The following is a 26656-nucleotide window of genomic DNA, read 5'->3' as shown; positions in this document are numbered from 1 at the left end:
ATAACCTCCAGGGTTTCTTTTTGCTCCTTTTTTCCTTTGCTTTTTAGTGATTTGTCTGGATTAATGCAGTAAAGTCTGTCTCCCCAACAGTGTGTGGCTGCTGACACCTTTGCTCAGTTATTTTTTTCCCCTCATTTTTGTTTATATTTTAAAGCTTGAATTCCTAGGGGTCACCTTTGGGTCAGCATAACTTAGTGGTCAATAACTGGTCAATCATTAAGTGATCCAGATTGATCCAGTAAGGCTTCTATTCTTTGCTAATGGATCTGTGTGTGAGTTAAGGAAGTATTGTTTTAGACAATGTCCCTAGGCATGTGTTTTTTCCCTGCTTTATTCAAGATCAAATCAGCCCCCTCAGGCAGTAGAGCTTCAAGGCTTGACTCACTCTTGTAGAACTACCAGGTAACATGGCTTGGGGGAGTTGGAAACAGAAGAAGCTCCAGGCTAAAACATCACAGACTTCCAGTTCTTACTGAAGTTTAGTAATTTTTCTTGAAAAAAATGTTTACCATTTTGTTGTATGCTTGCAGTCAATTTCCAAAGTCCTAAAATCATTGGTTTGGGCAGTTTTGTCAAGTTTTATCATTGCTTTTATGGGAAAAAATTTTGCCGAGTTTCTCATTCAGCCATTCTGGAAATCCCTTCAAATGTTTGACTTTTTTCTGCTCTTTTGTGACTCTTCTGAAAGAACCAAGACTGACTGTGATTCAGAAAAGTGAGAAAAGAAGGACAGGAACATAAGAAAGAAAATGGAAAGCACCAAGCATAATCAAAGCCAAAGGAAAGTTTTGGCTTATGTTATATCTAATCCCAAACTTATAACTGAAGGTAAGCTGAGATCATAACTAAAGACCAAAGACTAAATTTTGGAAGCAAAATTCTAGGTAATTGTGGGAAAAAATAATACTATTTACTTTGGAGGTAAAGGTTTTTTTGTTGTCTTTTTTTTAAGATTTTATTTTTAGGGGCACCCATGTGGCTTAGTCAGTTGAGCATCTGACCCTTGATTTCAGCTCAGGTCATGATCTCACAGTTGTGAGACTGAGCCTTGCACTGGGCTCCATGCTGAGTGTGGAGCCTGCTTAAGATATTCTCTCTCTCTCTCTCTCTCAAAAAAATAAATAAATAAAATAAAAATAAAATCTTTTTTTTTTCTTTTTCTTCTTAAGTAATCTCTACACCCAACATGGGGCTCAAACTCACAACCTTGAGATCAAGAGTCATATGCTCTATAGACTGAGCCAGTCAGGTGCCCCATTGGAGCCAAAGCTTTCTGATGAATCTTTATCCTATACTTATCCATAATTTAGGCTAAATTCCTAGGCTTTAGCATAGATAGAGCACCACACAGAAGAAGAAATGCAATCTCATTATTTTATGTTTTGTGGTTTTTTTCCTCCAGCATCTAGAGGTACTCTATGGAAATCTTGGAAAGAAAGGGTTATAAAGCGACCTGCAACAGCTCATGCTTTAAGACCAGATCAGATGATTAGTGATGAATTTGCAACAAATACAAAGGTTTCAGAAATCCAAGATATGCTACAGGAACTCATAAACACTGCAATGTTCAATAAATTGGAAAACAATGCTATTAAATATATATCATCAACAATAGTAAACCTTTCTAAAGCTTTGAAAACACTGAATGATGAAGTAAAAGTTTTTATCCTCCAAAGTGCTAATATGTATACAAATGAGACAAGTGAAAAAGAAAAAGAGCTCTCTCTGAAAATAATACGAGATCTCAGTGAACAAAATGAAATACTTCAGCAGAAACTTCAAGATGCAGAAGAAAAATATGAACAATTTATTCAGTCCAAAGGTATTGTAGAGCAACAACTACCTACAGCATTACCCACATCAACCTTGAAAGCGTTGCCTGAGCTTTCTCCACAATCATCCATTGCCATTAGCAAAACTGACATAGAAGACAGTATAGAAAATATTTTGGCTAAAGAATTTGAAAACATTATAGATGAGGCCCAAACCCAAGAGACCAAAGCCTTGGGGATCCAGTGGGACTCAGCATTTTCATATACAGCCCCAGCTGAAATGACCCCAGATTTAATTGAACAGCAATACCCTTTACCTGAAAAAAACCAAAAAGAGTCTTCTGAAGGTATCACTGAAGATAAGGTGTCACTGAAGAAAGATGATGACCAGTATCAATCACAGAAGAAAAAGCAAATTAAAGGCTCATCTATGGATGAGACCTCTGGATCACATCTGAGTGATGATAAAGGTAAACAGAAAGAGACCAAACTTGATCATGACTTGGAGCTACAGGCACTGGAAAAGAATAGAAAAGAAATGAAATCCTTTTCTGAAGCCAAACCAAAGTCATTTGCAGAATCAAAAAGTCGCTATGTCCCTACTGATTACCCTTCTACTGACACAAAAAGACAAAGTGGCAAAAGTGGAACAGGTCGTATGTGGGAAGGACTCAGGAAGGTCAAACCTGAATATTCACATGACAAAAGCCAGATTTCTTCAGAGAATAAAGAAGAACCCACCACCGAGTCAATGGACAAAGAGAGCAAAAGTGAGATGAGTAGCCAAGAAGAGCAATTCAAATTGACTGAACTTGGTTATTCCTCTGAGAAAATGAAAACAAAAGGGAAGAAACATCAGATCTCTCCAAGAACCACCACAAGCAAAGAGGGGAAAACTGAGGATATCATAGTCTTAGCCAAGAAATTCAAGTCTCCTGAACTTGTTAAATCACAATCTAGGATAGCAAAAGAGACTTCGGAATCTATGAGAGTTCTAGAAAGCCCAGATGGCAAAAGTGAAGAGAGTAACCTAGAAGAATTTCAAAAAGCTATAATGGCTTTCCTAAATGAGAAAATTGATAACATAGGAAAGCCTTTGGATAAAAAGGCTGTGCCAAAAGAGGGGTTATTATTAAAAACAGCAGAGGTCGAAAAATTAGAAATCATAAAGGCAAAAATGGAGGAATACTTCCAAACTGTGGCTGAAACTGTGGCAAAAATCTTGAGAGAATACAAAGATATAAAAAATGCAGGACAAGTTGGAGAGAAACCTATGAAACGAAAAAAGGAAGTCTCATTTATGCCAGGATTGCATTTTCAGAAGCCAATTAGTGCAAAGGCTGAAATTAGCACCTTACTCTCATCTAAGAGCATGGACCCATTAATTGACAATTTAATACAAATGATCTTGACTGAAATAGAAGGTGAAAGAGATGCTCTAGTAGCCTCAACAGTAGGGAGACACCACAAGGAAAAGGAAAAACAGAGGTGGGATGAATATTTGCAAGAAGGTCAAGAAAAAGTATTTGGTGAGGGTCTCAAACACCATTTGCAAGAGGAAGGGAGTTTCTGGAAGAAGAGCCATGAGCTGATAAGTAAAAAATTGGAGAAGGAAGAGTCATGGCTCCAAATGAAGGAGAGAAAGCAAAGGCAACAGAAGCAGAAATGGTGGCAGGAAGAGGAAGCATGGAAGGAACAACAAAAACAGACTAAGCAAGATGACGAGCAAATGCAAAGAAAAGAGAAAGAATATCAGAAGACAAAACAGCAGCAGCTGGAGGCATGGAATCAAGAAATGGAAGAACAATTGGTACCCCTGGAGGAGGAGGAGGAGGAGCAGATGAGGCCAGTTCAGAAGGAACTGAGACACCCGAAGCTAGAAATAAATAGGGAGAAAGAAGAGAAGCAGAAGCCAAGGAGAAACATAGAAGACCATGGAAGGCAGAAGCAGAAAAAGACAAAGGATCAGAGGAAGATCAATGAGAAAAATTCTGACACACTAGAAAAGATGCTCATCCAAACTTCAGTGACAGTGTCTCCCAAATGGAAGAGCATACCGAAAGTAGCATCCCAGTTACACCAAAGAAAAGCGTTCCATGGACATCTGAAGACATTAGAAAATTTTGCTGACGGAAAGCACCCTATACCAATCACTCCTTCTCCATCGACACAATCGCCATCACCTGGGGCCTTTCCAATTTCTGGACAGTCTCCCACAAAGACCCTCACTCTAACTCCTCAACAGGCCCAGGAACTGGAGATCACTATCACCCCTCAAAAGGCCAAAGAACTAGGCATCACTGTGGCCCCAGAACAGGCCCAGGCACTGGGGATCAGTCTTATCCCTGAGCAGGCCCAGGAAATGAGCATCACTGACACTCTTCAAAAGGCATTGGGGATCACTGTCACTCCTCAACAGGCTCAGGCACTTGGGATCCCTCTCACTCCTGAGCAGGCCCAGGCACAGGGGATCACTCTCACCCCTCAGCAGGCACAGGCCTTGGGAATCACTCTCACCCCTGAGCAGGCCCAGGCACTCAGGACCACTGTCACTCCTCAGCAAGCCAAGGCACAAGGGATCACTCTCACCCCTCAGCAGGAACAGGCACTGGGGATCACTTTCATACCTGAGCAGACCCATGAACTGGGGTTCACCTTCACTGATAAGCAGGCACAGGCACATGGGATCACTCTCACCCCCAAGCAGGCCCAGGAATTGGGGATCACCCTCACTTATGACCAGGCCCAGGCACTGGGGACCACTGTTATTCCTCAGCAATCTCAGTCACAGGGGATCACGCTCACCCCCGAGCAGGCCCATGAACTGGGGTTCACCTTCACCGAGGAGCAGACCCTGGCACAGGGTATCACACTCACCCCTGAGGGGGTCAAGGCACCGGGCATTACTGTCACCCCTGACCAAGTACAGGAAATGGGGATCACTGTCACCCCTCAGCAGGCACAGGCACTGGAGATCATGGTCACTCCTGAGCAGTCACAGACACAGGGCATCACTCTCACTTCTGAGCAGGCCCAGACACAGGGGATCACTCTTACCCCTGAGCAGGCACAGGCAGGGGGGATCACTCTAACATCTCAGCAGGCCCAAGCACTGGGAATCACTCTGAGCCCTGAACAGGCCCAGACCCAGGGGATCACTCTCACCCTTGAGCAGGCCCAGGCACTGGGGATCACTCTGACCCCTCAGCAGGCACAGGCAGGGGGGATCACTCTCATCCCTCAGCAGGCCCAGGCAATCACTCTGACCCCTCAGCAGCCCCAGGCACTGGGGATCACTCTCACCCATGAGCAGGCACAGGCACAAGGGATCACTCTCACCCCTGAAAAGGCCCAGGCACAGGGGATCACTCTCACCCCTGAGCAGGCACAGGTACTGGGGATCACTCTGACCCCTCAGCAGGCACAGGCAATCACTCTGACCCCTCAGCAGGCCCAGGCACAGGGGATCACTCTGACCCCTGAGCAGGCCCAGGCAGGGGGGATCACTCTCACTCCTCAGCAGGCCCAGGCACAGGCGATCACTCTGACCCCTGAGCAGGCCCAGGCAAAAGGGATCACTCTCATCCCCAAAAAGGCCCAGGCACAAGAGGTCACTCTGACCCCTGAGCAGGCACAGGCACAAGGGATCAGTCTCACCCCTGAAAAGGCCCAGGCACAGGGGATCACTCTCACCCCTGAAAAGGCCCAGGCACAGGGGATCACTCTTACCCCTGAGCAGGCCCAGGCACAGGGGGTCACTCTGACCCCTGAGCAGGCCCAGGCACAAGGGATCCCTCTGATCTCTCAGCGGGCCCAGGCATGGGGGAACACTCTCACCCCTGAAAAGGCCCAGGCACAGGGGATCACTCTCACCCCTCAGCAGGCACAGGCACTGGGGATCACTCTGACCCCTCAGCAGGCACAGGCACAAGAGATCACTCTGACCCCTGAACAGGCCCAGGCACTGGGGATCTCTCTCACCCCTGAGCAGACCCAGGCACAGGGGGTCACTATGACCCCTGAGCAGACCCAGGCACAGGGGATCTCTCTCACCCCTGAGCAGGCCCAGGCACAGGGGATCTCTCTCACCCCTGAGCAGGCCCAGGCAGGGGGGATCACTCTCACCCCTGAAAAGGCCCAGGCACAGGGGATCTCTCTCACCCCTCAGCAGGCCCAGGCACAGGGGATCACTCTCACCCCTGAGCAGGCCCAGGCACAGAGAATCACTCTGACCCTTCAGCAAGCCCAGGCACAGGGGATCTCTCTCACCCCTGAGCAGGCCCAGGCACAGGGGGTCACTATGACCCTGGAGCACACCCAGGCACGGGGGATCCCTCTCGTCCCTGAGCAGGCCCAGGCCCAGGCAATCACTCTGACCCCTCAGCAGGCCCAGACACAGAGGATCACTCTGACCCCTGAGCAGGCCCAGGCACAGGGGATCTCTCTCACCTCTGAGCAGGCCCAGGCACTGGGGATCACTCTGACTCCTCAGCAGGCACAGGCACGGGGGGTCACTCTCACCCCTCAGCAGGCACAGGCAATCAATCTGACCCCTCAGCAGGCCCAGGCACAGGGGATCACTCTGACCGCTGAGCAGGCCCAGGTACTGGGGCTCACTCTGACCCCTCAGCAGGCACAGGCAGGTGGGATCACTCTGACCCCTCAGCAGGCCCAGGCACAGGGCATCACTCTCACCCCTGAGCAGGCACAGGCACTGGGGATCTCTCTCACCCCTGAGCAGGCCCAGGCACAAGGGATCACTCTGACCCCTCAGCAGGCCCAGGCACGGGGGATCACCGTGACCCTTGAGCAGGCAGAGGCACTGGGGATCACTCTCACCCCTGAGCAGTTCAAGGCATTGGTGGTCACCCTCAGCCCTGAGAAATGCCAGGGCTTGGGTTTCATACACACCCTTGAGAAAGTTCATGCATGGGAGTCTCCTCTCACTGCATCACAGGCCCAGAAATTGGGTGTCCCTATCACTCCAGAAAATGCCTGGGTCTCAGCTGTCACTCTTACCCCTGAACAGACCCAGGCTTTGGGTGCCCCTCTCTCCTTAGAACAGGCTCAAGCATTAGGTATTTCTCTCTCTCCAGAACACTTCTGGGAATCAGATAAATCAGACAAATCCCATGTCTTAGGATTTCCCCTTACCCTTGAGCAAGTCCAGCCTTTGGGAGCTCCCTTCATTCCAGGACAATCCCATCCCATGCGGGTAGATGACCTAAAATCAAGAGCACCTCTCATTAATGAACAGCTCTCACCACTTGGGGTCCATCCTCTTTTAGAACACACCCTGAAAGTTGGGATTGTGCCTGTTACTGATAAATCTGTCACACCAAGTGCTCCTCACATTTCTAAGAAGTTACCCACATTGGATCCTTCCAGTCTTAGATCACTTCAAAAATTGAAGGCTTCTGTCCTTCCTAGGCAATCCCCAGCATCTGCTGCTATTGCTGAGAAATCCTCTGCATTGGAGGTCTCTCCTATTCCTTTGCAGATATCACACTCTCCTCTCTCCCAAGTCCCTGGTAAATCACTAGGAGTGAGAATTCGTTCTGAGCCTGGGAAACTCCTTGCACCACAGACTTTTCCTTCCTCTAAACAGACCCTGTTTTCTAAAGGTCAATCCACCTCTGTTGAGTTTGTAGCACCAGAGGTCCCACTGACTCCTGAGAAATTTCCCATAGCTGAGACCCTGCCAACTTTAGGGCAGCCTCTTACACTGGAGACCCTTCTCGGCCCTCAGCAGTTCTTTTCCTCTTGGGGCTCTAGGACTCCTCAGCTACCTCTGATATCAGAAGCCCCTCTGGCCTCCAGGCAGCCCCTTATATCTGGAGTCCCACTCACCTCTGCACAGATTCCTGATCTCTTGGCTCCTCTTTCTCCTAGGAAGCCCTTGGTTCCTGGAACCTCTTCCATCCATGGGGAGCTCCTGGAACCTAGACCCTTAACACTCTCTGAGCAGCCCCAGGCATTCCAGCCGGCTGCTACCTGTGAGCAATCTCACTATCTACAAGCCCCTTCTCCCCTTGGGCAGCGTCAAGCTTCCCCACTGTGGATCCCTCCCACCCCTGGGCATCTTCCAACATTATGGACCTCTCCAACTCCTGGAAAGCCCCTGAAAGATTTGTCCTCTTCTGTCTCCAAGAAAAGTAAGGAAAGATTGGCAATTATTTCTTCTCTGAAACCTAATTCAGCATTTGTTCATCCCAGTGCTACTGATTTCAAGGTAACTCAAGCCCCTTTCACCACTAAGAAGTTCCAAATATCAGAGGCGTCTGACACTTTGGAAGAAATCCCGATATGCCATGATCCTATTGCCATGGAACAATTTAGAACATTTCAGTCCTATCTCACCAATTACAGGACACCAGTATCACAAACCCCTTACATTCCGACTCTCATGAAGCCTATAACATCACTACCCTCTCTTACGACTAAACTACCCAAAACATCACAGATCTCATCTTCTGAATGGGACCAGAAATCCAAGTTCTCCCCTATAGACAAGTCCTGGATACTGACTTCAGTTTCAGGTACCAAGAAACCCAAGATGCTAGTGCCCCCTTCCACTCCCCAAGAGCTCAAAGAGCAGAGATATTTTGTTGATGTAGAGGCTCAGAGAAAGAACCTGATACTCTTAAATCAGGCCACAAAAGCTTCTGGACTTCCTTCACAACTACACACAACAGCTAGGAATCTCATAATTGAGACACTTCATACGGACACAGTTCGGCTGGGATACTTATTCCGCAAGTACATTGCTTACAGGCTGATCCAGCGTGCAAGGTAGATGTAATATTGGAGGTTCAGTTTTCTGGTTTAGTCCTGATTTTAAATATCCTCCCTTCATTGCTCTATAAGTATATACATGTTTGTCGGATTAGATGTTCTAAAATATTCTCTCTCTCTTTTTTAATTTTTAATGTTTATTTCCATTTGAGAGACAGAGAGAGACAGAGTGTGAGCAGGTGAGGGGCAGAGAGAGAGGGAGACACAGAATCTGAAGGAGGCTTCAGGCTCCAAGCTGTCAGCACAGAGCCCGACGAGGGGCTTGAACTCACAAACTGTGAGATCATGACCTGAGTGAAGTAGGACACTTAACCGACTGAGCCACCCAGGAGCCCTTCTCTCTTTTTTTTAATGCTTATTTTTGAGAGAGAGACAGAGCGTGAGTGGGGGAGGGGCAGAGAGAGAGAGAGACACAGAATCTGAAGCAGGCTCTAGGCTTTGAGCTGTCAGCATAGAGCCTGACACGGGGCTCAAACTCACAAACCGTGAGATCATGACCTGAGCCAAAGTCAGATGCTTAACCAACTGAGCCACCCAGGTGCCCCTAAAACATTCTCTTACAGAAGGTCTGTGGAATGAAGCCTATTTAAGATAGCAAAAGGAGATATATCTTTTTGGAAATAAAAAATGTTATATGATCTATTTCATCCATTTATATCTCTAGCAGAGATGCTCAGATATATTTTGTGGATCATGATTGATCTCCAAAATATCAACTTCAAAAGCTTAAAAATGCTTTTAGTTTTTCTAAATTTCTTTCATCTTCTTGAGTTCACCAGAAGATGTATGATTCTTAAAATGGGAGATGGCAGGTTATATACAAGGTGTTGCCATGGTAACCTTGCTGCTGAAGCAACTTGGAGGAAACAGGTCCTGGTCCTGATTTTTTTAAATTGCAAAAAAAAAAAAAAAAAAAAAAAAAAAAGATTGCAAATATAGGGGTGCCAGCCAACTGGTGGCTCAGGCAGTTGAGCATCTGACTCTTGATTTCAGCTCAGGTCCAGGTCATGATCTCATGGTCGTGAGATCAAGCCCTGTGTGGGGCTCTGCACTGAGCATGGAGCCTGCTTAAGATTCTCTCTCTCCTTTTCCCTCTGCCCCTCCTGTGCTTGCACTTGCAAGTGTTCTCTCTCTCAAAAACAAACAAACAAATAAAAATAAAAATTGCAAATACCAGAAATAGGTCAGGGAAAGCGACAACTGTCCTGCTATCCTTAGCACTTATGTTTGAGATTACCAACGTATTAATTTGGGGATATCTTTTACCTAAAATTACAAGAGGTCACACTAAAACCTATACTAGAAAGGGTTATCATCAATTACAGGAACAACTTATGCCATTTATTTAACAAATATTTATTAATGCCTACTATGCGCCAAGTATTGTATTAGGTGCTAAGGATACAGTAGTGAATAAAGCAGACAAAGTACCCTGTTCTCATGAAATTTATACTTTTAAGGACTGAATTAATTTGAGACTAAGGATTGGAACAGCAAGATAAAAGAGACTTATTCAAGATATAATCAGAACTTTTCATTTCAAAGCATAAGTAATCAGATTTGTTGACAAATATTTTACTCTGTACCTGTCTTTGGCGTTCTCTTTCCAGACTGAATAATCCTAGACCTTTTTTTTTTTCCAGCAAAATAAAAAAAAAATATTTAATACACAAAAAATAACAACAGAATCAACAGGTATAAAAGGCGTTACACGGTACAAAACCCCAAAAGATACAGAGCTATTAACTTAGTGGTGCTTAAAATGACTAGACAAGGACACATGAAAATGTCTCCTTTCCTCACTTAGGGAGCTATACTATTCAAAAAGTTATTTAAAAAAATTTTTTTTAACGTTTATTTTATTTTTTGAGACAGAGAGAGACAGAGCATGAACCGGGAAGGGTCAGAGAGAGGGAGACACCGAATCTGAAACAGGCTCCAGGCTCTGAGCGGTCAGCACAGAGCCCGACGCGGGGCTCGAACTCATGGACCGCGAGATCATGACCTGAGCCCGACGCGGGGCTCGAACTCACGGACCGCGAGATCATGACCTGAGCTGAAGTCGGCCGCTCAACCGACTGAGCCACCCAGGCGCCCCTCAAAAAGTTATTTTAAAATGCCCCTTTTTTTTGCTCCACTTTATGAAACCACACTTACTACTCATGTTGATTATGCCCACCCAATCAAGTAGTTATTTGGAAAATTGCATGTTTTCTATACTGAAAGTGCATTTTGTGCCACCTTGTCAAGTGCAAATAGAAAATTTCTGTACATCAAGACCATAGCAGGGCAGTTGTATCTACTATCCAAATTCACATACACTTCTCTCAGATCCTAGAGACGGAACTCTTTTCTAGCCAAGAGCTTCATATCAAGGAAAGGATATATAAGCTAGAAGTGTGGGTAAAAGGAAGAAACATAGGCCCTGCTAGGCAGGCATAGAGTGAAGTTTATGCTCAGCCTCCAGGACATGTGAATATTACTGGACTTTTTTAAAATTTATTTTTATTACTTTTTTTTAATCTTTGTGTTTTGATTCTGCTTTTTGCCTTATAGAAAACTTTGATTTTTATATGTTCATATCATTATTTTTGTTTGTTTCATGTTTTTATTTTTATTTAAATTCTAGTTAGTTAATATGTCGTGTAATACTAGTTTCAGGAGTGGAATCTAGTGACTTATCACTTACATGTAACACCGAGTGCTCATTACAACAAGTGTCTTCCTTAGTGCCCATCACCCATTTAGCCCATCCCCCCACCTGCCTTCCCTCCAGCAACCCTCGGTTTGTTCTCTAGAGTTAAGAGTCTTTTTTATGGTTTGCTTCTCTCTTTTTCCCCTCTGTGTTCATCTGTTTTGATCCTTAAATTCCATATATGAATGAAATCACATGGTATTTATCTCTGATGGGCTTATTTCACTTAGCATAATATACTTTAGCTCCATCCACATAGTTGCAAATGGCAAGATTTCATTTTTAATGGCTGAGTAATATTCCATTGTATATATGTCCCAGATAATCTTTTTTAAAAAATTTTTTATGTTTATTTTTTTTGAGGGGGGGGAGGGGCAGAGAGAGCAGGAGACATAGAATCTAAAGCAGGCTCCAGGCTCTGATCTGTCAGCACAGAGCCCGATGTGGGGCTCGAATCCATGCCACTGAGATCATGACCTGAGCTGATGTTGGATGCTCAACCAACTGAGCCACCCAGGCATCCCTAAACTATTTTTGAGCAAAGAACACTTTGTAGAACCTCTGTAAGTGAAGATTCCATAATTAAATGCTAAAATATAGTTTTAGAGTTGTATTCGCACAAGATCAATGTAATATATCTGAGAAGCAAGAATGGAGAGGATGTAAAATTAGACCAGATGATGATAATAAAACATTTCATTTCCATACATATTGAGGAAAGTCCTCAAAGGTACTAAATGTTATGGTAACCTGTCAGGATTTATCATTTAACTCATCAACATTTCTGAACATAGCAACCACTATTGACTAGGGACTGTGTTAGACCTAGGGGACTGAGGGTGGCAGGATATAAAGGTGGACAAGCCATATCCCTGCCTTGAGGACATTCAAAGTCAACTCAGAGAGACACCCACACAAACAGGTGATTATATGTGGAAAGAACAATGATGGTACATGTACAAAGTATACAGAAGAGGACTGAAGACAGGAGAGTTAGGTAAAACTGCTAGACATCCAGACCTTTGAAGGCAGAGAGTCTAGCAGAGCACAGGAAGGAAGGAAGTAAAAGCAGTGCATGTACGTGTGTGTGTGTGTGTGTGTGTGTGTGTGTGTGTGTGAACCACTTTGTTGCTGGTAGAATACAAAGAATAAGCAGGATATGGCAAGAGAGAAGACTGCAAAGATAGGCTAGGTCAAAAAGAATCCTAAATGGCATGCTAAAGAACTTGTATTTTATTTTGTATGTGATAGAGGATAATTGAAACATTCCTAACAAGGGAAGTAAAATGCCACTAATATGGAAGGTGGATTTAAGGCAAGTAAAACTTCATGCAGAGGCATAAATTAGGGCCAGATGGCATCCACCCAAAAGTTTTGAAGGAGTATAAGGGTATGTAATCAAATAACCAAGTGTACAGTATTTCCTGTTGTCTGGAAGGGATTCTATGCTAGGGTGATATTTAAAATTTTTTTTTTAACATTTATTTTTTATTTATTTTTGAGACAGAGAGAGACAGAGCATGAATGGGGAGGGTCAGAGAGAGGGAGACACAGAATCTGAAACAGGCTCCAGGCTCCGAGCCGTCAGCACAGAGCCCGACGCGGGGCTCGAACTCACGGACCGTGAGATCGTGACCTGAGCCGAAGTCGGCCGCTCAACCGACTGAGCCACCCAGGCGCCCCGCTAGGGTGATATTTTAACACTAACTCCCATCAAGGAAGGGCATCCATGCCAGGCAATCTGGTGGAATCTGCAATAAAAGGAGAATCACTGCACTCTTGAAAACGTGAAAACTGATAGACTAAAGGAAATAGAAGTTTTGTAGGGGAATCAAACTTGTTTAATCTAGAATTCTTTGAGGAACCGTTACATGGACAATGAGAAACTAAATAAATGATTTAAAGCTAGTTATATCCCTACACAAGAGGTTATAAAGCATCTACAAAGAAGAGAAACTTTAGATACATTATTGCATTTAACTTGGAGACGAGGAATCATTCAGGAAGTTCATCCTATTGGCCAAAGTTACACAGCTAGTAAGTAGCAGAGCTACCACATATGAATTCAAAAAGTTCATTTCCAAAGTCCTGTGAGTCTAAAGTACTATACTATATAGTATGGTATAGTATAGAATGCTGCCTTGAAGCAGGAAACTATAATGATTTTATATCCACATTTTAATCCTGCTTGCTCTTAAACACAGACTTTGAAGTCGGGAACACCTTGGCTCAAACTTCCAGTTTTGAATCTCTCTGAGACTCAACTGTGCTGTTTGTAAAATGGATGTGATAATATTTACTTCGAAGAATGGTTGCAAAGATGAACTGAAATAATGTATTTTATTTTATTTTTTAATAATGTATTTTAAATAATGAAACATTTAAATGTAAATTTTAAAACATAAATACAATTTCTAACACAATGATCGACACATAGTGGACGCTCAGTAAGTGTAAAGCACCTTCCCTTGGATTGTGATGCTATATCAAATACTGTAAAAAATATTCCTTAGGAGGGAGGCGAGATTTTATCAATACAAGTGGAATTTTCTAAGAGAGTGGGAACAAAAGGTAAGAAGATTTGAATGGCCATGATTCTAGAGAGGGCATTTTAAATAATTAGATACTTCAGCAGTTACTACTAGACTCAGTGTTTACATTAATAAAATTAATTATCTTTAAAAAGCCATGAACAGGGGCGCCTGGGTGGCTCAGTCGGTTAAGCGTCCGACTTCAGCTCAGGTCACGATCTCGCGGTCCATGAGTTCGAGCCCCGCATGGGGCTCTGGGCTGATGGCTCAGAGCCTGGAGCCTGCTTCCGATTCTGTGTCTCCCTCTCTCTCTGCCCCTCCCCTGTTCATGCTCTGTCTCTCTCTGTCTCAAAAATAAATAAATGTTAAAAAAAAAAATTAAAAAAAAAAGCCATGAACAATAGGGGAGCCTGGGTGGCTCAGTTGGTTAAGCTTCTAACTTTGACTCAGGTCATGATCTCACTTTCATGAGTTTGAGCCCCATGTCGGGCTCTGGGCTGACAGCTCAGAGCCTGGAGCCTGCTTCAGATTCTGTGTCTCCCTTCCTCTCTGCTCTTCCCCCACTCACGCTCTGTCTCTCTTTACCTCAAAAATAAATAAACATGAAAAAAATTTTTACAAATCCATGCAAAATAATTTCTCTAAGCGTGAAATGAAACTATGAACTTTCTGAAGTTTCCAAGAATTCATTACTGAATTATGATTTTAATATGAAGTTTAAATGTGATTTCAATAAGGAAGAATTATGGCGAAAATCTAAAAGACTGTGTGAATAGACAGAAAAATAGTAGGAAAGATCTGGTGTGAAAACCAAGGTTTATTGGAGAGATATAATGCATAGCATAGTGATTACAGTCAACAATATTGTATTATAAACTTAAAGTTGCTCAAAAGCCAAATCTTGATTGCTCTCCCCACCCCCCAAAAAAAGATACTTATGGGATGTGATAGAGGTGTTAGCTAAGGTTACAGTGGTAATCATATTGCAATATAAATGTATCAAATCAACACATTGTCCACCTTAAACTTACACAATGTTATGTCATTTGCATCTCTTATATATACAACATATAACCATCATATATATATGGGAACAATGTTATTTGTAGGAATGGATATGGTAGGCATTCTGTAATGCGTGTAGAGAAATGATTAAAAACATGTGTAACAAGGATGGTTATAGGAGCAAAAAAAAATCATAAGATATGAAAAAAATAAGGCTATTGGAAAATAATTAAAATTAACCAATTAATATGGAGTTAACACATTTAAGTATTAAATAATCCATATATATAGTATGTTCTGAGTTACTAATTATAGCCCACAAGAGACCTAAGAGTTATTCTGTGTGTGTGTGTGTGTGTGTGTGTGTGTGTAAAATACATATATTCAGAAGAATATCTGCAATGGGTTATCATTGCCTACCCTCCTCACCCCACCCCCCAAAATCCAAATTTCTTAACGTGCCTTTTATGAGCTTTCAGAAGCCAGCAATTTCAGTATTGTCCTCCACTGTATCCTTTCACAGATCTATGGTCTAAAAGTCTCAGAATACTCACCACTCCCAAAATATAACTCATTTTCCTGCCTTTGTTTATAATATTCCCTCAATTCCTCCTCCTCTTTCCCTAAACTTTAGTGACAGAAAGATTTACCTGAGAATTTGTTTAAAATACTGATCCTGAATCCTACAAGATTTTGATTCAAGAGGTCTAGGAAAGCACCCTGGAATCTACATTTTCAATAAGCACCACCACCACCCCATCACCCTGCCCAGATGATCAGTTCAGGTGATCAAGGTCCACATTTTGAGAAATATTGGTATCGTGGAAAGAGAAAAGATCTGGGTTTGCTTCCCCAATCTATTAATTACGTAACTTCGAAAAATTACTTAACTTTGCTCAGATTGCTTTTCCTCTCCTATAGAACAGAGATGGCAAAACACTATCTGTTTAAGAGACACAAACTTGGTGGTATGCATTATAGTAAAGAGAGAGTATATTTTTATGACTCTTCCTCAACATCCTATGTAACAACTTCCTATGAGGTCTTCTTTATTCCTCTTGTTAGTATGAATTACGCTTTCCTTTGTGCTCAAATAGCATGTTTATAAATAAATAAATAAATAAATAAATAAATAAATAAATAACATTTTAGAGAGCGTGCAAGTGGGGGAGAGGGGCAGAGAGAGAAGCTTAAGCAGACTCCACAGGTGGAGCCTGATGCAGGGCTTGATCCCACCCACAACCCTGGGATCATAACCTGAGCTGGAATCAAGAGTCAGACACTCGGGGCGCCTGGGTGGCGCAGTCGGTTAAGCGTCCGACTTCAGCTAGGTCACGATCTCGCGGTCCGTGAGTTCGAGCCCCGCGTCAGGCTCTGGGCTGATGGCTCGGAGCCTGTTTCCGATTCTGTGTCTCCCTCTCTCTCTGCCCCTCCCCCGTTCATGCTCTGTCTCTCTCTGTCCCAAAAATAAATAAAAAAAAACGTTGAAAAAAAAAAAAAAAAAAAAAGAGTCAGACACTCAACCGACGGAGCCACCCAGGTGCCCCGGCATTTTTATATTTCTGTTTAGCCTTATTTCATTCTATTTGACACAGTTAATTTATTAGTCTCCTATTCTGGCTTGTAAGTGCTTTAAAGGCAAGGACACTGTCTTTCTCATAACTGTATCGAGTACCTTCTATAGGTCTTATCAGTACTAAAGTTTTAACATAATAATAAACAACACTACTGTAACACTAAAAAACTCCAGAGTTAATGAAAACTTGACCATCATATAGATTTTTTTGAAAGTTTAGTCATGTAACGAACCAGATTAAGGTCTCATTAAGCAAGCCTCCCACCCCTATCACATCCCTCTCTACTTACTACTGATGAGAACTGAAAGTAACTAGGTTCAGGTTTGCTTAAATTAGGATCAGTAGTTATACTGATCTCACTGTTGTTAATTTTTTTTTTCAAGAAACAACCTAATCAGGCGATTACAAGTGATCAAAAACACCGGGAAAGGTTATGAAACCCGGAACCTCTACGTAATGCTGAGCAGAATTGATGAGTACCAGAAAAAGGTGATGCAGGTCTGGACCAACAAGCAGAAGTCTTTAGAGCAGAAACGGAATCAGTGCCTGAGGAAAATGATACTCCTATTTAGCCAGGTATCTTGTTTTCTATTCCTTCTCCCAGTGTGTTGTAAGAAAAATGGAAGTGGTAAGCTTTGAAAATAACATTTACCTGGAGATACTGTGTATATTAGTTTCCTAGAGCCGCTGTAACAAGTTACCACAAACTTGATGCCTTAAGACAACAGAAATATATTCTCTCCGTTCTGGAGGAGAGCTTGTGGAATCAAGAAGTTGGCACGGCTGGTTCCTTCTGAAGAAATTTGTTCCATGCCTCTCTCCTAGACTCTGGTAGCTGTCAACCACCCTTGGCATTCCTTGGCTTGTAGCTGCATAGATCCAGTCTCTGCCTCTGCCTTCTCATGGCCTTCTTCCCAATGTGTCCTATATCTTCTTTTCTGTCTCTTATAACACCATGTATCATTGGATATAGGACCCACCTGATTAATCCAGGATGATCTCATCTTGAGGTCCTTAATTACATCTGTAAAGACACTTTTTCCAAATAAGGTCACATTCACAGATTCTGGGTGAATATATCTTTTGAGGGGTTTACCATTCAAGCCAGCACACCATGACCTCAGTGGAAACTCTTAAATTGACAACAGGGATGCTGACTGGACTCCCTACATGGGAAACGATTAGAATTGGGGAGACTTCTAGAAATGCTCAACTCCTTCCTAGTCAACCCACATCTACCAGTCTCTAGATATAAAACCTCTTAAGTCACCACTCTCCAACAGATTCATGATGGTTACTTTTCTCCTCAAAACTATCAGAAAGCAAATTTTAATAGCATGAGTCAATAAAGGAGATAAGAGTTTACTGAACTTGCTTACATAGCACCACACACAGAATCTGATCCTGTTAAACTCTGGCAAACACTCATTATGTCCCAGAGCCCCTCTGAGATAACCATTAGTATGCTTTTGGGGGTGACAGTGGCCTTCCAGAAAGTTACAGGGCTGAGATTAGAATTATTTGTTCTGGGACTACATGCTCAAAATGGAGTTCTGGAACATTCTTGGAGTTCTAGGACTATTTTATATCTATATATCTTTTTCTTTCACTAAATTCATTTATAAAATTACTTGCTACTTTTTTTTTTGATTTTTTAATCTTTATTTATTTTTGAGAGAGAGACATAGTGTGAGCAGGGGAGGAGCAGAGAGAGAGGGAGACACAGAATCCGAAGCAGGCTCCAGGCTCTGAGCTGTCAGCACAGAGCCCAACACGGGTCTTGAACTCACCAGCTGCGAGATCATGACCTGAGCCAAAGTCAGATGCTCAACCGACCGAGCCACCCAGGCGCCCATATATTTTTTTTAATGTTTATTTATTTTTGAAGGAGAGAGACAGAATGCAAGCGGGGGAGGGACACACACACACACACACACACACACACACACACAATCCGAAACAGACTCTAGGCTCCAAGCTGTCAGCACAGATCCTGATGTGGGGCTTGAACCCATGAGCCGTGAGATCATGACCTGAGCTGACATCGGACGCTTAACCAACTGAGTCACCCCAGTGCCCCAAATTACTTGCTACTTTAAAAGATACAGATTTCTCATCATAGCCTGATCCAAATTAGACATAACTTTCCAGGACAGCTACTTTTTAAATATCAAAGCTCTTTGATTAAAAAAAAAAAAAAAAAAAAGAATGGGGTGCCTGGGTGGCTCAGTCGGCTGGGCAGCCAACCTCGGCTCAGGTCGTGATCTCATGGAATGTGATTTCGAGCCCTGAGTCGGGCTCTGTGCTGACAGCTCAGAGCCTGGAGCCTGCTTCAGATTCTGTGTCTCCCTCTCTCTCTGACCCTCCCCTGTTCATGCTCTGTCTCTCCCTGTCTCAAAAAATTAAAAAAAAAAAAATTAAAAAACAAAAAGGATATTTTGGACAGTTTTTGGTTTAAAAAACATGGCCAATGTAGATGGAATAAAGCAAAATGAGCTGGCAGTGTCAAGAAGTGTCTAATAGGAATCACAATATCTAGAGCGCTTCAGAGGATGAATAAGGGTCTGTGATCAGGGAATGCAGGATCTAGATGATGAGGTGATTATTAAGGCAGAAGAAGGGAGAGGGAAAAGCAAAAGGGAGAAGAGGGTACAAGTGAATAAATACCTTACAATGCTCAAGAGTTTGGTTCTGCTAACAGATCGTGCAGGTTCAAATCAGCCTCACCACATATTAGCTACGAGACTTTGGGCAAGATCTAAAATTTTCTGAGCTTCAGATCTCTATGTGTAAGACAAAGGTAACAACAGTACCCACCACCACATAAGGTTGCTGTAAATGCCAAATGAGTTAATATATAAAAAGCATGTGACATTCAGTACGTATTCAGTAGGTGTTATCATTAGCTTTGCATACCACTTCACAATATATGGGGTGCTGCCATAATACATATTATCTTATAGAACACTCACAGCAACCCTGTGTCATTATCCTTGTTTTAGAAATAGGGAGAAAGAGGTTAGATAAAGTTAGCAACTAACCCAAACTCACAAAGCTAGGAAATTGGAGGGGTAGGACTATAGCCTATGCAGGCTTTTATATAACATAGGTGCCTCCTCTGCAATTTTGTGTTGGAGGTGAAGGTGTGTTTGGGAGGAAGGGAGAAAGAGGGTGGAGGAAATGGATTTGTAAATCCATGGAAAAGAAGAGTCACCGTTTAGCTAGGGCCAGCTCAGATCTTCCTAAAGACTCTTACCTTTTCTCCCCATGGTTTCCTTTTCTGATTTATTTATTTTTAGCTTCAACAGACGTATAAATTGAATCTTAGTCAACCTATCCCTTGCATCATCGACAAAAAGCAGATACCTGCCTCTACCAAATCTGTTCAACAATCATTCCTAGAGCTGCTAATAGAAGAAGACAGAAAGTCTGACACATTGAAGAAATTTCGGTATGTGGTAGGAAAGACCGACATTAAACCTTCTTTGGACGACATGTGGGACCTCTTGCTTTTTTTTTTTTTTTTTTCCTGTCCAAGAGCTTCTCCTTCCCCTCAATTATGATGTGGTACAGTGGAGAGTCTAAGGTAGTATTACTTTTCTTAGCTAATTTAACAAGAGGCTTACTTACATATATTTCTACTTAAATATTTAACATCTAATTTTGAGTTCCTTTTTTTAAAAACTGATGCTGGTCTGCTCCTTGCCTGCTCTTTTCCAGGGGTGATGTAAGTCCAGTTTTCTTTTTAGTGACTCCCCTTCATAACAATTTCAAGACTGGGGCTCTCTTGCCCCTACAGGTGACATGACAATAATGGTCCTGGAGGGAGACAGACTGATGGCATCCCTTCCTTATAATGTTTGGGTGCCTCATCTCACATGCATGGGCTTACTCCAGAGATTCAACTAGGAGTTTAATTTTCCATGTCATTAATTGTGAATGCTAAAGACTTTAACTAAATCATTGGATGAAGCAGAACTTTTTGAATAAAGTGTTAGAATTCTTTTCCCATACTTTTGAACTTATATCTAACTGAATCATAACTAGTGTCAATAGATTTTTTCAGATGAAAGGTTAATTTCATTAATCATATGAGGACATACATTTATAGATTTGTGGAACATTTGTTAATTTGTGATATTCTACTTGAATGTGAATTGTTTTATTTTTGCCCACTTAATTCAGTTCAACTTTAAATTTAAATTAAATTAAGTTAATAAAGCTGGTCTTGCTAAAAAATGAAGCTTATTCTTTTTTTTTTTTTCAAAAAAATTTTTTAACGTTTATTTTTGAGACAGAGAGAGAGAGAGCATGAACAGGGGAGGGTCAGAGAAAGAGGGAGACACAGAATCTGAAACAGGCTCCAGGCTCTGAGCGGTCAGCACAGAGCCCGATGCGGGCTCAAACTCACGGACCGCGAGATCTTGACCTGAGCCGAAGTCGGCCGCTTAACCGACTGAGCCACCCAGGCGCCCCCCTTTTTTTTTCCCAAAAAAAATTTTTTAACGTTTATTTTTGAGACAGAGAGAGGGAGAGCATGAACAGGGGAGGGTCAGAGAAAGAGGGAGGCTTATTCTTTATTATGAAACAAATTATTTTAACACAGAATGAAGAAACTTAGGTTACTTTTTTCCTGTTTTCCTTTTTTTTTTTTTTTTTTTAGAGTGAGAGAGAGAGAGAGAAGGTAAGAGCTTTGGGAAGGAAGGGGGAAAATGTTGATGGGAAAAAATAGTCTCTATATGGTTTACATATTCTATGAAGCTAAGAAGGTAGTTTTAAAATAGATCACTAGGTGAAGTCATGGAAATGGAAATGCAGCTTTTGGTGAAGAAAAAAAAAGCTATTTTAGCAAATTCTGCTGTTTTAATCTCTCTCTCAGTCAAAGTGGGCGTAACTAATGTTCTTCAGTGCCAGAGAGGGCATCATAGGACAAGGTGGTGGTGAAGAGAAAAGGGGAGAATAAGAGTCATGCATTTTGATTGAATATGGAGCTCAGGAGAGTTTGGTGCTTCCAGTTAGTGCTCTCTGGTTCTTTAGACAAGAAGACCAAATGGAAGCCATCTGGAATGCTGATCTGTCGACTTCAAGCTACCCAGTAACAGAGAAGACATCAATACATTCACTCTGGGCCCAGCTGGGTGGGTACCCAGATATTCCTATGCTACTCCAGTTAGATGTTCAATCTACCTTCAGAAAATCTCTTGGATCCATTAAATCACAGTAAGTTAAGGACTGGGAGAACTCTGGTAATTGGGCCTTTGGTCATATACCTTCTGTTTCCCTACCTTGACCTTACCTTATAGCACCAGGGAATTACCAAAAGTAGGTGCTTGGTATAAAGTTAGACATTACCTTTTCCAGGATGCTGTATTAACAGAATTCTGGTTACAGGATGTAACCATTTGAATCTTTTTTCACTTAACATAACTCCTATGAAATTCATCCATGTTTTTATGTGTATTATTAATTCATTCCTTTTTATTTACTGACTAGTATTATTCCATTATATGGCTGTACCACATTTTTTAATTCATTCATCAGGTGAAAGACATTTTAGTTGTTTCCAGTTTGGAGCCATTATAAATAAAACTGCTATAAAAATTCATATACAGGTTTTGGGGTGAATGTAAGTTTCTACTTCTCTTAGATAAATACCCAGGAGTGGGGTTGATGGGTTAGATAAGCATATGTTTAACTTTTATAAGAAATTGCCAACTTTTTTTCCAAAGTGACTTTTCATCTCTGTATTTATTCAGTGAGGCTAGTTCTTGTCCTGCCTCTGGATGAAAACCTAGATGGTTCTGTGACATTTCCGATAAGTTTTCAGTACTATGTTTATCTGGTTAGTAAAATGTCCAGAACCATGTACAAGTAAAACTTGGATTTTATTTTAAAGTTGAGGTTTCTCCTCTCTTCCAGCTAAGACTATTTATTACAACTTAGAGTCAGAGAAGGAGGATATGAACAACTGCTTTTTTCTGCCCTACTGCTTCTCACTTTCCCAGCTTGCTACTATGGGACCCTTTAGGAATTAGAGGTCTTGGAAGGAAGAAGAGAGGGGGTAAATGGAAAGTTCTTACTATCACTGTTGCATTTTCTAACATCAGTGCTTCCTGGATGTGGCAGATTTTTAAAGCTGACTCATAAGGTACTTTGATTAGTTCCTTGGAGATCACCATCACTGGAGATCTCTTATCTGCAGATTTCTTGATCTTGTCAAATATAGTTTTACCCCAACTGGTTGTTTACATCTGTGATACTTCCAGCTTCTCTCTGCTGAGATGTGTTTGCATATTTAGGCATCCCTTGCAGACAGAACCCATGACAGCCCTATGCCATCTTTCTTGGGTATACATATGCATAGATGTGGCCCACATCTAGTCTACTGGAAACAGTGGGCCTTTCTTTGTCCAAGTAAACTCTGAGGTTGAAGGCTTATCCCAATGCAGCAGCAGCCTCCTCTTTGCTATTAGTACAGCTAGCCAATCAATCACTGCCTTAGCTTTTTTTTAGGTATTGAATCAGGCCCCATTCTATTGAGCCTCCAAAATGCTGTGATAAGTTCTTGGAGTGGAGAATGGGTAGGCATGCTCTCAAAATCCTCTTCTCCTTGACCATTTCATACTCTGAGTATGAGTTAGAAGATTAAGAGTCAGTTTAATTAATATTCAACTTTATCCAGTCAACCTGAATTTAATCTGACAACTTTTCCATTGTGCTTTGTCAAAACTTTCACTTTGATATTCTACCACATACAAAATATGTATTAGGAGTCTCTAACTTGTTTAGTTAGATGCCTGAAAACGTTCAGAGTAAGAGGTGCTGAAAACAGTGAAAAAAATTAAGACATTATAGGAAATAGGAGAACTGAAGTCTTGGAATTTTGCTATTTTTCACTAAAAATAGAAATATAGACAATATACACTTTAAGACATCTTAAGTTAGTAATAATGGGTACTATATGATCAGTTACTACTTGCCATGCTCCCTTTTTTTTCCTCACTAGAATCTCTTCAAGGTCTTCCTCCCCCCAAAAGGATTATATTTATTTTACTTTGTGAAAATTAAAGTACAAACCAAGAGAATTTCTTTCCCTCTGGTTTTAGTTATTTCTACCACTCCTTAGAGCTCAATTTAAACAATTATTCTTTCTGATCTGTCTTCTCTAATTCCTCCTATGTGCTCCCATAGCATCTTATAATTAAATAGTATCCTAGCACTTACCATTCTATATTGTGCCTCATTATTTTCCTCCCCTGATTTCAGACATGTTTTGGAGAAATTAGCTGCCTTTGTGCTGAACTGCCACTACCTTTGCTCTGCCTGCTTTCCCTTCAAAAATATTTATGGACTACTTACTACGTGCCAGGTACTATACCTAGGCACCGAGATACAATATGTGGGAAGGGCTCAAGAGATCATAGATGACAGGAAGAAGGAAAAATTTGTGCAAAATCTAGGGTCAATACCATATTGCTTCTTTTTGCTTTATCTCCTTAAAAAAACAGCAACAAAAACTAAACTAAACTAAATAATATTTCCCCCTACTCCTCAGTTCCCTTTCTTCTATTTCCAACAGAAGTGACTAGAACTAAGATTTTTTTTCTCTTCCTGTCTGGATGTGTTATGTGATGCTTGGAGCTACTGCAATCTTTGGCAACCCTGAGGTGATAACCACAAGATAAAAAGACAACACACCAGGAATTACAGAGAAGGAAAATCAATAAAACCCTGTCCTTGATGACATCTAATTGCTAGAACAACCCTGAGTATATGTGCCTCTGGGCTTTTGTTAAGTGAGCCTTTGTTTGGTCAAGGATTCTGTTGCTTATAGTCATGTGAGTTTGAAAAGAATGTGTAAGCTGCTATTGTTGGATAAAGTAGTCTAGCGATATCAATTATATCCATTTGATTAATGGTGCTGTTGAGTTCAACTATAACCTTAATAATTTTCTGCCTGCTGTATCTGTCCACTTCTGACAGAGGAATGTTAAAGTCTCCAACTACAACAGAGGATTCACCTGTTTCTCCTTGCAGTTCTATCAGTTTTTGCCTCATGTAGTTTGATGCTCTGTTGTTAGGCAAAACAGTAAGGATTATTATGTCATCTTGGCATATTGACCCCTTTCTCATTATAAAATACCCTTCTTTATCCCTGATAGCTTTCCCTGCTTTAAAGTCTAGTCTGTCTTAAATTAATATAACTACTCCTTTCTTTTGATTAGTGTTATCATGGTATTTTTTCCCTTCCATTTACTTTTAACCTACATATCTTAATATTTAAAGTCAGTTTTTTATAGACAACATATATTTGGGTCTTGTGTTTGGATCCACTCTGATAATCTTTGTCTTTTAATTGGCATATTTAGATCATTAACGTTTAAGATGGTTATTGATATAGTTGCATTAATATCTACCATATTTGTTACTGTTTTCTATTTATTGCCCTTGTTCTTTAGTCTTTCATACTTTTTCTGCACTTTGTAGTTTTGAGATTTTATAATTCCATTTTATCTCCTTTCTTCATTTAAACTTTTTTTCATTACTTTTTCAAGTTGCTGCCCTAGACTTTGCACTATACATTTACAACAAACCCATGCCTACTTTCAAATAACACTATACTGCAAGTGCCTTATAATAACAAAATATTCCTAATTCTTCTCCCACTCCATCCCTTGTATCATTTCTGTCATCCATTTAATCTATACATTAGCATGCATATATCATTGAATACATTGTTATTATTACTATTTTGCACAATTTATTATCTGTTAGACCAGTTAAGAAAAATAAAACCTTTTATTTTTATTTATTGCTTCTCAAATGCTCTTCCTATCTTTATGTAGATCCAAATTTCTGATTTACATCATGTTCCTTTTTTCTGAAGAATGTCCTTCAACACTTCTTGCAAGGCAGATCTACTGGCTATAAAATTCTCTCAGTTTTTGTCTGAGAAAATCTGTATTTTTTTCTTCACTTAAAAATTTTTGCAGGGCACAGAATTCTAAGTAGGTAGTTTTTCTCTAAACACTTAATTCTTTTTAATGTTTATTTATTTTTGAGAGAGAGAGAGAGACAAGTGCAAGCAGGGGAGGGACAGAGAGGGAGGGAGACACAGAAGCCAAAGCAGGCTCCAGGTTCTCAACTGTCAGCACAAGAGCCCAACGTGGGGCTTGAACCCATGAACCATGAGATCATGACCTGAGCCCAAGTCAGACTTTTAACTGACTGAGCCATCCAGGCACCACTCTCTCAACACTTTAAACATTATACTCCTTTCTCTTGCTTGCATGGTTTCTGAGAAGTTGGATGTACTTTTTATCTTTGCTCCTCTGTAGGTAAGGTGTTTTTTCCTTCTGATTTCTTTCAAGACTTTTACCTTAAATATGATATGCCTAAGTGTGACTTTTGGGGCATTTATCCTACTTGGTATTATCTGAGTTTCCTAGTTCTGTGATTTGGTGTCTGACATCCATTTGGAGAAATGTTCCATCATTATTGCTTCAAATATTGCTTCTGTTCTTTTCTATCTTTTTCTGGTATACCCATTATATGTATGTTACACCTTTTGCAGTTGTCCTCCAGTTCTTGGATATTCTGTTTTCTTCAGTCTTTTTCTTCTTTGTTTTTCAGTTTTGGAAGTTTCTTTTTTTTTTTTTTTAATATTTTTATTTATTTATTTATTTTGAGAGAGAGACAGAGTGAGTGGGGGAGGGGCAGAGAGAGAGAGAGAGAGAGAGAGAGAGAGAAGGAGACACAGAATCTGAAGCAGGCTCCAGGCTCTGAGCTGTCAGCACAGAGCCTGATGCGGGGCTCAAACTCATTAGCCGTGAGATCATGACTTGAGTTGAAGTTGGATGTTCAATCGAATGAGCCACCCAGGTGCCCAGTTTTGGAAGTTTCTATTGGCATATCCTGAAACTCAGAGATTCTTTTCTCAGCCATATCCAGTATACTAATAAGGCCATCAAAGATATTCTTCATTTCTGTTAGTGTTTTTGATCTCCAGCATTTCTTTCTGGTTTTTTCTTAGAATAGCCATCTCTCTGCTTACAGTATCTGTCTATTCCTGCATGTTGTATACTTTTTCCATCAAAGTACTTAGCATATTAATTATCCTCATTTTAAATTCCAAGTGTAATAATTCTAATACCCCTACTATATCTGACCCTGATTCTGATGCTTGTTCAGTCTCTCCTGTGTTTTTTGCCTTTTAGTATGCATTGTAATTTTTGTTAAAATCCAGACATGATGTACTAGGTGAAAGGAACTCTGGCAAAT

At 41.4% G+C, this 26656-nt stretch overlaps 1 protein-coding gene across 6 annotated transcripts in view; it reads left to right on the top strand.

Annotated features, from left to right (window-relative positions):
- Positions 1-26656, top strand: part of FAM186A (family with sequence similarity 186 member A) — a 78225-nt gene that overhangs the window by 50045 nt on the left and 1524 nt on the right. For 2 of the 6 annotated variants that reach the window (XM_042946492.1, XM_042946497.1), the window contains 5 exons: positions 1403-8564; positions 16759-16951; positions 19675-19826; positions 21413-21595; positions 23642-23744. In XM_042946492.1, coding sequence (XP_042802426.1) covers positions 1403-8564; positions 16759-16951; positions 19675-19826; positions 21413-21595; positions 23642-23744 — 7793 coding nt within the window. Of the gene's footprint in view, positions 1-721; positions 829-1402; positions 8565-16758; positions 16952-19674; positions 19827-21412; positions 21596-23641; positions 23745-26656 lie in introns of those variants that run through there. The other 4 variants (XM_042946496.1, XM_042946493.1, XM_042946495.1 and 1 more) reach the window with 4 other exon arrangements.

Source organism: Panthera leo, chromosome B4, assembly GCF_018350215.1.
Source record: "Panthera leo isolate Ple1 chromosome B4, P.leo_Ple1_pat1.1, whole genome shotgun sequence".
Lineage (NCBI taxonomy): Eukaryota > Metazoa > Chordata > Mammalia > Carnivora > Felidae > Panthera > Panthera leo.
Note: the sequence above shows the minus strand (reverse complement) of the source record. Positions and strands in the feature narration are given on the sequence as shown.